Here is a 12,756-nt window from a genome sequence, read left to right as displayed (position 1 = left end):
TGGACAGTGTCACAGAATAGCAACCAGCGGGCGTGCCTGACAATGCCCTCCATGCTGAGGGAGCCTGGCCTTCCTGCTAAGAGGCTGCAAGCAGGTCTGCTAAACACCCAGAACCCGAGCCCAGAGCCAAACATGATTTACACTAACATAGAAAGGTACATCTGTACACCTGATGTAAAGGCCTCACAGGCCTCGGGTTACACGTTTCATAACAAATCCACCAAGCCCACCGTGTCTGCACAATGCAGGTCTTTGCACGCTCGTCTCAGCTTCCAAAAGAGCCACACACAATTCAGCGGAAAAACTCCCCAATCAGGAATGTTAGATTTAAAACGAGGAAAATTCTCAGAATGGTCCACTATTATGCTTGGGACCCCAAATCACATAACTTTGTAATAGACATTTGACCCAAGTTTTATTTCTTAAGTGTATGGGGGCTAAATGCTCCTGAAATGACAGATAATTGATGTTAGTTTTGTTACTAATCACATGTCTAAATCCTTACCTGACAGACAAGTTCTATCTTCACCATTTATTTATTGATAACCGAGACCCCGCCCCTGATAGTTTCAATACTGAAATGATTTCCTCATGGATACATTCCAACTCAGGGTCACCAAAGGGAAGACAGAAGAAAGAGTATTATAGGAAAGATAAATTTTTATGAGTGATATAACGAAAAACGCAACCCACCCCTTTCTCTTGCAAGAGCATCGTTTAATTCAGCTCTGAATACACGTGCTGTGTGTGCTAACAAGCAAATCCGAGGAGACAATCTATAAATTTCTTATAACCTGCCCTTGAATTCAAGTGTTTTTTTTTAATTTGCTGTTGTTATTTGGGCCTTTCATTTTAAAACACACCAAAATTGTAATGGTTCCCTCCTAATGTATTATTCCCTACACTGGACAAACTGACTCCTCTATCAGTCAGTCATGTTGGCCCCCAGAGTCCTTGGAACCTTTTATTGTAAACCCATGAACTATACACATCGAATTATCGACAATGATTTTTTTAAATGAACAGATTCAAGCTGTGTACTTGGGGCAAATGTCAGGCACACACACACGTGGGTTAAGTGCTCATAAAACAAGTTAAAAGTATTTATCAGTAAACAGACATTAGGAATAAAGAATTTTGTTTACGGTGATCATGGCAAAAATATTTCTAAGCTTCTCATTTAAAAAGCATCATGATAATTACTTACTATAAAACGGAGGGACCAAAGTCTCAGGGGGCAGATATCCTGCCAACCATCTAAGGGGGAGCCTCCCAACCAGCATCGGATCCCCTGGCCTTGCTTCTAGAGGCATGGAAACAGAACCCCTCCCCGAAATGTGGCACTCAGAACAACCATCGGATGTAAAGAGGGTCCCAGCCCTGCAGTTGAAAGGACAATTGAGAGAGCACAATGTCCACCCGCCCGCTGCTTACATCTGTGACTACCGAAACGCACCACCATCATTTTAAGATGAGCATATTTAAGTGTGTTGTGTGTGTGTGTGTGTGTGGGGAGAGACACACAACCCTCTTGACGTCTTATGTGCAATACTCTGACTTTAAGATCAAAATCCTTTCTTGATGATTATGGTCAGCATAAACGCATTCCGATGCTGGCTGGCTCTTCCTGCAGTCCATGCTGGTTCCATGCTAAATGCCTTCAGTTGCAAGAGATAGTGGGTGCAACGCACAGACCAGATACCACCCTTTGCCCTCAGATCCCCTGCAGCCAGCCTCGGGGGCCACTCACTACGTTTTAACCATGGCTGTAACTTTTAAATAGTTTTGTTCCCTTTTAGTAATTCTTAAATATTCAGCTTTCTTTATAACACATACTCTTTGCCCTTCTTTGTGTGTGTTGGGGGGCCAGAGGGATGAGAACAACTATACATGTTCTTCAGCTGACTTAACATTTCTCAGGGGCAGAAAAATAGAATTATTTTCTAAGCTAAATAAAGTTCCGAGGTCAAGGCCTCTTACCAACAGGGACCATTCCTTTTGCACACATCTCCCCAGGCAGGACAATAATTTAGTTCTATGCCGGACAGCTCCACTACAGGTACGGGAAACATCACCTCTTATTTCTAAGAGAGTTGTAATTAAAAATTAGATAGCAGATAAAGTTACTTTGCTGATACATAAATCAGCACTCTGCCCCTAAATGTACTGGCCAGGCAACAGTACTCGGTGATGATCTTTAAAAAACGCCCATATCATACAGACCTCACCAAGCCTATATGGAAAGGAAGGGGGCCCGTAAACCTGGCATGCCACACTCCAGGAAGCTGCAGCCTCTCCAATTCTCCCCATCCCATGATTTCCTCTGCCAAGTGTTGTCAGTGTGAAAGAAAAAGACCGTTGAAAACTAAAGCCCATGTTCCTAAATGGTAACCCACATCAACCCAAAAGGTGAAGAGCCACCTCGGGTATTTTAGATAGTCTATGGAAAAATTCACTTTTACACTTATAAGACTTTGAATACATTACAACAGTGCATTAGTGATACAAGCTGTAAAATACTTGTCCATTCCCTTGGATTTTGCATATGATGGTTTTGTATCAGTCACTGCAGGTAGATTGAGCAAGCTTTGTTTTTGTGTGTTTTTTTAAAACATGCATTCAACTAGATATGGTTCAGAATAGATTAATACTCCCTTTTTATCACTATAGTTAGCTAAAAAATCGCCACACAGTCCACAAAACAGGATTTGCTTTAAAACCAACCCACAGTTAGTTGAAGACTACCAGTGCTGGGACCTGCTGGCCAGAAGGTTGTAGTGCTTAGCTAAGTGTTGAGAGCATTAGGAAGAGAGTCCTGGTTGGAGGCACAAGGCCTGCAGCACCGCTGTGAAACCTCAATGAAGTGACTGCACAGCTCCATCCTCAAACCTGGAGGGAGAGAAAGACAGCGGTCAAACCGAGTTCTCTGGCACTGCTCCTAAGAGGAGGTTTTAGTCTTAAAGGAAAGTGGGCTGAGAGCCATCAGGAGTATGAAAAGCAGAATCCGCCCAGAGTCCCCACACAAGAAGGTTCCATGTGCTTTCACTCCGTCCTTCCGCCAGGGGCCCAGCTGCCACATATACCTCCAAGCATGGGCATATGAGAGGTGGGTATCTGAACCACAGGAAGGAGTCAGGTAAAGAACTAAGTGGACAGATCGTGTATATAATGGCTTCTCTTCTTTGAGTCTCGGTAAGAACAAACATTTTAAAGCTGCTTTGTCCTTGGATCAATTAGGTAGCATTTCTCTCCCTGGTGTGTTAACACTGTGGTATGCTTGGCAGTCTTTCCTGACAAAAATGCACTTTAGTCCAGAGGTGACCTGGATCTCTATCAACCACTTACATCTGCAGGGTGATCACCACTGAGGGGGCACGTAGCTGTACGTGGGTGTTCCTGGAGCCCGGTAAGTTGGCACAGTGACTGGGTGGGGGGCAACAGGAGTTGGGGAGTGAGCAGTCAGCAGGGTACCTAGAAGAAAGAGTAGCACGTCTCACTGGCCTGCAACAGCACCCACACCAGAAGGTAGCCGGAGCCACTGTGGGCAAGGACAGCTCCACTACCAACAGCATGCCATCCTGCCTTGAAGCAGGACATAGAACGAAAATGTTGGCTACAGAATCATACATGCCCCAAAAGTGGTATGACGAGGCCAAACTCATTGATAAACGTTTTTAAGTCTCTTGTACCTCTTTCTTTTTCCATAAGAGTACAACCACGGCTGTAGGGGGGAGTTCAGATGATAAACCACAAAGCAAAAAATGACGAGAGGATCCCGTGAGCTGCTGAGAAATACGTATGGTACAGCCACTGACTACTTCACGCAAGCTCCCTGACTTAGGCAGCGACCTGCCTGCCTCTGCCCACCCGCCTCTACCACCAGTTCTCAGGCCTGCCACCCACCATTCAGGGTTCTTAGGGTTTCCCTGTACTACCAGTCTCCTTTGCCTTAAGGAGTAAGTATAGGAAAGTAAAATCAAATTGAGTTTAGAGCAAAAACCGTTTGCAAGCATGTTATTTCCATTAACATAACTCCAGTTTCCCCCAGTTTTTGTCCTGCAACGGCAACCTCCACTCATACGAGCATTCCAGAGGGCAGCAGGTCCACTAGGAGCACAGTGTCCCCTTCGGCTCAGGCTTTACATGGTGGAGGTACCGAGCTCACCGTCTACAGATGCAGCAGCTCACAGAGTGAGCACAATCAGATCTAAGCGAAAGGCGATAAAACAAACAAAAATAGAATTGGCTATTCCTTCACAAAAGAATTCCATGTCCATCCACCCAACAGCAGCAGGAAAACCTGCGGCAAAAGTCAGAGCGCATTAGCAAGTGGGGCCCTCCCACCATGCCATGGCCCTAAGCAGTCAGCCAAGAACAAGGACTCACCTGCTGACATGGCCATCGTGGTCCCAGCCACCATACCCATGGTCATCCCATTGCCTCTGGGAGCGGGGATCGGCGCAGGGTACACTGTTGCCGGCATACCATTGGGCTGCACCACTGTGGTGTGGTGGATGACGTGGGGGGGCGCTGCATACAGGGGCTGTGTGTAGTACGTGCCTTGCTGTGGGAGAAGAGAGACAACTGACAGAAGGCCCCACTTCCCATGGGTCAGAGCCCAGACGGAACACTCGCTGCACACAGGGAGTGCTGAAGAAGGGCCACAGACGATACCCGAACCTACCTGTGCATACGGGCTCTGCTGAGGGTAGGCACTTCGCACAGGGTACACAGCAGTCTGGTAAGGATTCGGGGAGGAGGAGTAGGGTGGCACCGTTCCACTGGTGGGTGAACAGGACACTTTGTAAGGTGTGCCAGGAGTGTAACCTGAAATTAAAAAGCCCAATGGCTTTAGCTCAAAGACACATTCATAACCTATGCTGGGCTCAGGGAAAGGGCTGTGTGTGCAGAGAGGAGGGGACAGTGCTCCAGGCCTGGGCCGGAGGAACCAGGAGCTGACACGTTATGACCATGCCCCTTTCCCATGTAGACTTCCTATCACAAGCTGAGTAACAAGTGTGAGTGCAGCATGTGGTGTAGGTATAGCTTCATATACTATATGGGTGAGTGAGCGTGTGTCATGAAGGAGGAAAAGAGACCACCAGAGAAAGGTCTATAGAGTATGACCATACTCACAGAGTTACAAGAAATATATAGAGGTCCTGTCCCAGTGGAATAAAAATTGGTACAGCTCTTCTGAAGCACAATTTGGCCATGAATGCACATTTATCTTTTAATATTGTAACCCCTTCTAGAAACGTGTCTTAAGTAAGCATAGGTATGTACAAAGACTTAACTGTAAGCATGTTTGCCCCATGACATGTAGCACAGCAGAAACCAGAGGAGAAACACCAGCTACCATGGCAGCGAGTAAACACTACAGTCAGAAAGCCTTCGAGGCTAAGATAGTAGGTTGAACATACATTTACTTCGGACCCAATCCAAAGCTACATGAAAATGACATTAAAACAGTTAAACATAAAAAAGAAATAACGCCATGTAAGGAAACACTGTGAAAGAAGGTAGCATTACGGAACCTAAATATTTTGGAAGCTAAAAAGCAGAAATGGGAATTGATTCAGCAGATTCAAGAAAGCTGCTCCTCTGCCAGTCTTCTGCAATTGGCACCATGTGTCCCCCACACCTCACCCCCCTACCACCTCCCTTTTAAAGCTTCTCTTCGGCTTCCTAGTTCAATGCACAGGACACCTGGGGTCTTAAAAGTCTGTAGGTAGCCACCATCCAAGGTTCCACAAATGGTCTGATTGCCTGGAGTCTCAGAGAAACAAGAGGGTCAGGCCTAAGAGAAGGATGTGGAATATCCTGTATCATGAGACAGGAACTGATGGTGTCCAGCTACAATTACTTAAGATTGGTCCGATTTCAGACAAAAATCCTGATCAAGAGAGAGAGAAAACACAGAACAGAATTGCAAATTATCATGGAATCTAGATTCCTGGATACATAAAGGTGATAATTAATGAACCCCCCGAGAAATTGTTGCACTGAAGTCATCTTTAAACCTTAAAACAAAAATATTCCCTTCAGTCTTCTTAAGCCAAACAATAAGTAACCTTAATAAAAAGATGTCTGTCTTGAACATTATACATTTCAATAAGCTTTCTAAACCAAACCAAACTCTGCCTAAAAGGGCAGAGGAGGACTGTCCCTGTGGGCTCGGAGTGTCACTTTCCAGGAGTGGACAGCCCTGTCTTTCTCTTGTGTCGTGGCTGGTGGTTCCCGACTGCCGACTTTGCCAGGGCTCCTGTATAAGCTGTATCGAGACAAGGGGAAGCCGACAACAAACCCACGACCATCGAACCAATTCTGGCTCATAGTGCCCTTAAAGAGGGTGTTTAAGGCTATAAAACGTTACAGAAGCAGACAGCCTCGTTTTTCTCCCACGAGAGTTGTGGGTTTAACCATCAACTTCACAGTGAGTGGTTTACCTAACAGCACTTCCAGGGCTCCTCCAAAATCCACAAAAAACTTACTCACTGAATGGAGTAGTCAATTCTGATTCATAGCATCTCTTTGAGACAGGTAGAAATGGCCCTGTGGGTTTTTTGAGACTGTGAATTCTACATGATTAGAAAGCCTTATCTTTCTCCCACAAAGCAGCTGGCAGTTTTGAACTGCTGATCTTGGATTAGCCTTCAATAAGGAGCCCACTTTGCCACAAGAGCTCCTTTAAAATTGACAAAAATAACTCAAAAAGATTTGATAGGAACTTAGCCAAAACCAAACCCACTACCAACAAGCCCATCACAGCGACCCTGGGCAGTGCCACCAAGGCTCCGTAGGTAAGAACCTGGGGGCGGGAAGAATAAATGTTAACGGGGGGCAACAGCTCAGAAAAGAAGGGTGAGAACGTGTACAGGGCACAATGCAATCAATGTTACCAAATGGTGCATTCAAAAGTTACTGAATTGGTTTATGAGATGTCTGTATTCTCAACAGTAAATACAATCATATAGGAAGAATATTTTAAAAGTTCATGGACAAATTAAAATAGAATGAGATATTTCCCTGAAATTTGAAACCCTCTTGCATATGTATGAGCATATATGTGTGTGTGTGTGTGTCTGTTTATAAACATTTATAAAAGAACTGCTAATACACACTAGTACATAGTTAAAACACATTAACCAAAAGAAGTCAGATATAAGAATACATGCTGTATGATTCCATGGATAAAGAAAATCCATGAAAGATAAATCTAATATATAGTGAAAGTAGGCAATTAAGTAGCTGTCAGAGAACATAAAGGTGAAAGAAGCCTAGCTATGGCTTGAGTGTGGTAATGGCCTCACACCTGTATACATTTGTCCAGTCATAAAATGACACATTCTAAAAAACGTGATTTTTAGTATATGTAAGTTATAGCTCAAAGCTTTACTAGAATAGATAGCAGGCATAATAAAAGATGGAAAATGCAAATATTGATGGAAATGTGTAAGTAAAAGGCTAAAACCCTGCCCTGGGAGGGCAAACCGTAAAATGATATTGGACAATTGCTCAATGGTTTCTTACAGTTGCCTTCTACATGATCCAACAATGCCACTGTTAGATATTTTCCCTATAAAATTAAAGGCATACGAGGGGACTTCAAAAATGGAATATTCCCCAAAACATTTTGAAGTTGCCTCATATGTTCTTGACAGGATTTGCAAAAAAGGTTTTTCAGAATCGAATCATAGAGGTTAAAAAGGGGAAGAAATTGTTAGGTACTAAGAGATGGGGTGGTTCCTCCCCACACCTAGGGGCTCCCTACAGGAAGTCAGAAGACGGTAAGAGCTAAAAGGCATGTACCAATTCAGGCTCCAAACGGGGGGCGGGGGGGCGCGGTACACCTAGGTGGGCGGTACACCTGGACTGGCCAAATCTAGGCCAGGTGGACTTAATTCAGCCAATGGGGTCAACCATTGAACATGCCTCCCAGCTACAGGCCCCAAAAGGCTGGAACCTGGAGACCGCCACCCTCTTTTCGTACAGGCGTGCGTGCATGCGTGTGTCTCACACACACACACCCCACCACGCCTCAAGCTGCTACGTGTGTGGGAGTACAGTTCTGTGTTCAGTTAACTAGCTGCTACGTGTGTGGGAGTACAGTTCTGTGTTCAGTTATCTGTAAAACCTGAAACTTCTATCCTTTATAAAAACTCACTTGGATCACAAACCAGGCTTCTCCCACGTGAGAAATCTAACAAAATCTTATCTTGAGCAGCAGGCGAGGGGATGAATTTTGACACACCGACACAATGAAAGACCACTGAGCAATACCGTGGACAAATACACCCAGTACACGTGAAGGACTCTCAAGTCATCACACTGAAAGAAAGAAGCCGGACAGAAAAGGCATTCAAACAGTGCTGTTTCTGATAGGTGCCAGGGTCCGAGCCGTTCTCACCACTGCTCCTATGTTGGAGCCCAATGTTGGAGCCACTGCATCAATCAGCTCCCTGATGGTCTTCCTCTGTCCTGCTGCCTTTACTTCATAAAGCATAATGTCCTTCCCCTACCACCCTATCAAAGACAGCACTGTACTACAACAAAGGTCTTGAAATGTCCTTTTTGAGGTTGACTGTGACCCCTTCCCTCTTGGATCTATCGTTCCTAGCATAGTAAATCATATGATTTTATGATTCGAAGTGGTCACTATCAGACCATTTCAGCTCAGCCACACCGGGACATGCCAACTTTTGGGTATTCCTTTTCATTTCGGATGGCCTCCGTCTGCAATGGCCCTGAAGGCCTCACTCCTACAGGTGTAACTCCTATAGGATGCCACTATGGGCAACGCGACTGTGAGAAGGCCGCTCGCCTTCAGTCACATGTTGCGTGCCTTCTTACCCAAGGGGTTCATCTTCTGGCACGACCTCTGATAATGTTTCAATGTTATCCAAAAGGTTTTCTGTGGCTAATTCCCCCGAAATGAACAGAATATTCCTTCGTCATAGTCCATTCTGCACCTGGAAGCTCTGGTGAAATGTGTTCCCATTGAGTGACCTGCTACTTTTGAATCACCAGGATCACAACAACACACAAGCCACCAGAGTACAACAAACTGACAAAAAAGTGGTAGTCAAACAGTATGATGCCACTAATGATATCTGAAAACAAATTAATCAAAAGTCATCGAAATCAGAGTGTGGGTCGGAAGGGGGTTTGAGCTAAAGAAAAGGGAAGGAAACTTTCTGAGATGATAAAGGCATCCTATCTGTTGTTCAGGACTGTGGATATGTGAATATGTCTCACTGTCAAAACTCATCTGAGCCTTTAAGATGTGTGTTTCATATATAAAAATATACTTCAAGTTTAAACAGTGAGCTCAGCATAGACATTTATCTTACAATTTAAAAACTAGCCACACAAAAATAGTTGCGTTCCTTGACACTAACAAGGAAGCCATGAAAGACACTATCATTTACAGTAGCCCTTAAAATGATGAAATATGAGGGGTTTCTTTAAAGTTCATGGAGGAAACAAAACCAATTCATGACAAATGTGCATTACGAAAAAGCTCTGTAAGCACTTCAATTCTTTTTCTCACCAAAATAAGCAATGTATTTGAACAAGATCTAGTTTGAGGCACTAAAAAGGCTAAGACATCGGTTTGAAGTTGGTTTGAAGGCTCCCTAACAGAACAACATGAATTCTGCTAAAACCGAAGCAACAACAAACATCAAATTTATGGTGACGCTTGGGTGGAAGAATGGTAAAATTACTCATGCATTACAAAAATTTTTGGCGACAACACTCCAAAGAAATGAGCAGTTTATAAACAGCTAAGTCATTTTAACAAGAGACGAGATAATGCTGAAGATGAAGTCCACAGTGGCAGGCCATCCACATCAATTTGTGATCAAACAATTCTGTTCATGCCCTTATTGAAGAGAACTCATTCATCAAAACTGGCTCAGCCTACACAATTCTGAACGACAAAGTTAAGTTGAGCAAACTTTCTGCTCAACAAGTGCCCAAACTGTTGCACCTAGATTAGCTGCAAACAAGAACAAAAATGTCAATGAAAATAATTAACAAGCGGGGTCAAGATCTTGAAGCACTTCTTCAAAGAACTGTGACAAGAGATGAAGCATGGCGCCGTCCCGAGCCCAGGCTAATGATCATGGGCTGTCTTCAACCTCCACTCAAGAGGAGGAAATGTGTCGGTGCTAGAAGCCAAGAGGTACTTCTTCTGCAGAAAGGTACAACCTGCACACAGAGCCCTTCTCCATCCTATACCCTGATTCCATGCAAAAGCTATCTTCAGTACTCCCATTTCTAACCAATAACCACACAGGTGACCAGGGCAAGTTCTAGAAAAAGCAGGGAGAGATAGGGTGCTTACAGAAAGAGACAGATGGAGACACAGACACACACAAATTATAAAGCTTGGCCTAAATGTATCCTTAGAGTTAGAACATGCAGAAAAAGGGAGTTATCTTCCTTTGTCCTTTCATGTTAACTTGTTAGACCAACCAACCCCTTCCTGACTATTTTTTACAATAAAACCCGCATCAGGAATTTTTGTGAGTAAAACAGGGGAGGGAGAAACAGATGTGCCTTTAGTCTTGTATTGTTCTTGGGCAAACAAAATTGATGGGGTGTCACTCTGGTCCTCATCCCTTTTCTTTTGTCTCATTCTGACTAAGAATTTCCCCCAGGGCAACCTTTGGGATGACTACTGGTGTTTTCTAAAACAACAGACCCAGTCAAGCCTGAGGAAACCTAGACTGTAGACTGAACAGGACTATGACTATGAATGATGCACAGCCTTAAATCAAACATGTCCACCTGAAAGAACTTGCTCCCCTAATTTAGAGTAGATTAGGAGACATCTCTGCTTATGTGGGCAGGGTGGTAATACTCTATGGCCCAAATAGGCAAGAAGCAACTCTAGAAGGATCCCATAAAGCAGGAGCAGAGAGAACCTTTTTCTGCCAAGGGTCATTTGGATATTTATAACATCATTTGTGGGCCATATTGGCCAAACACTGAATTAACTCACCCCGAATGTGATGGCTGGAATGGCTTTTCTTTGGTGAGGACTGTGATGTTATCTGGGATTGATGATTTCTCAGGCCAGGCGGTGCCCATCTCAGCCACAAAGACGTGTATGAAATCTCTCCGCAGGGAAATGAGACAGTGGTGGTAGTGTGTGTGTGCGTGGGTTTGTGGGTGTGGGTGTGTGTGTTGGAGTGGTGTGCAGGAAGTACTAGAAATACCAAGGCCTGCCATGCTGGCTGCTGTTTGTCTTTCTTCTAGAAGTTTCTAAGTAAAGTTATCTTCCTTTTGATGCCCAGAAAATAAGAGGGAAGGGAACAAGAACAAATGGTACAGAAGGAAGATGTCCAAACTACACTAAAGCTAATAGTAAAAATAAGACTCCAAGAATTGACTAATGAACATTCTTCAACAGGCTGGTGCAGTTTTGGAAGCACTCATCCGCTAGTCTTTGCGAAGGAATCTGGAATAGTAGTAACTTGGCCATACTGGAAGAGATCCACATCTGTGCTCATTCCAAAGAAACACAACCCAACAGATATAGCAATGTAGAAATCATCCAACAATATTAGTATTACAGACAAGTAAGATTTTGCAAAAGATAATTAAATAACAGTTGCAGCATTACATCGATAGGTAGCTGCTAGAATTCAAGCCACATTCAGAAGAGGATGGGCACAGAGATTCATGTCAGCTAATGCCAGGTGTATCTCAGCTGAAAGCATAAAACACCAGAAAGATGGTTACTTGTGTTTTATGGACTATGCAAAGGCATTCAACTGTGTGGATAAGTTAAGAAGAATGGACATTCTAGAACACTTAATTGTGCTTCTAAGGAAATTGTCTATAGACCAGAGGCAGTTGTTCAAATAGAGCAGCGGTTCTCAACCTGTGGGTTGCAACCCCTTTGGGGGGTCAAACAACCCTTTCACAGGGGTCACCCAATTCACAACAGTAGCAAAATTAGTTATGAAGTAGCAACGAAAATAATTTTATGGTTGGGAGGTCACCACAACATGAGGTACTGTATGAAAGGGTTGCGGGAATTAGGAAGGTTGAGAACCACTGAAATAGAGTATTAGAGAAAATACTGTATAGTTTAAAATCAGGAGAGGTGTGCATGAGTGTTGTAACCTTTCACCACTCTCATCCAGTCTGTATGCTGAGCAAATAATCCAAGTTGCACTATATGAGAAAGAATGTGCCATCAGGACTAGAATAAGGTTTATTAACAACCTGCAATAAATTACATATCTACATGTCTATCTATATCTATATGATGATGACACAACCCTGACTGCAGAAAGTGAGGGGGACTTGAAGGACTTGCTGAGGAAATTCAACATTTGCAGACTTCAGTACTGACAGCAACTCAACATAAACTAAAATCCTCACAAATGGAAAAATAGACAACATAATGATACACAGAAAGAAGACTGAAGTTGTCAAGAATGTCATCTTGCTTGGATCCACAATCAATCCTTACGGAAGCAGCAGTCAAGAAATCATACTGCATTCAGTAAATTGCAAACCCAACCCTATATTGCATTGGGTAAATCTGCTGCACAAGATCTCTTTTAAAGGATGTCACAATTTTCACATGAGGATTTGACCAAACTATGCTCCTAAGTCTCATAAGCATATGAAAGTTGGACAATGGACAAAGGATGACTGAAGAAGAATTTATGTTCTTGAATTAAGGCTTAGGTGAAGAATATTAAAAATACCACCAATTGCCAGAAGAACAAT

General features: G+C 43.6%; 1 protein-coding gene across 1 annotated transcript; it reads right to left on the bottom strand.

Moving 5' to 3' along the window:
* Window positions 1-933: 933 nt before the first annotated feature.
* Window positions 934-4,963, bottom strand: FAM168B (family with sequence similarity 168 member B; the record flags this gene model as incomplete). Its single annotated transcript, XM_004703869.2, has 4 exons — window positions 934-2,889; window positions 3,346-3,471; window positions 4,387-4,564; window positions 4,685-4,963. Coding segments are annotated over 3 exons (570 nt in total), but the record flags the coding sequence as incomplete, so codon positions are not given.
* Between the last annotated feature and the right edge of the window lie 7,793 nt (window positions 4,964-12,756).

This window comes from Echinops telfairi, unplaced genomic scaffold, assembly GCF_000313985.2.
Source record: "Echinops telfairi isolate 266 unplaced genomic scaffold, ASM31398v2 ScPeMD7_4;HRSCAF=17, whole genome shotgun sequence".
In the NCBI taxonomy this organism is placed as follows: Eukaryota; Metazoa; Chordata; class Mammalia; order Afrosoricida; family Tenrecidae; genus Echinops; species Echinops telfairi.
The sequence above is the reverse complement of the archived record's forward strand: the minus strand, read 5'-3'. Positions and strand labels throughout refer to the sequence as shown.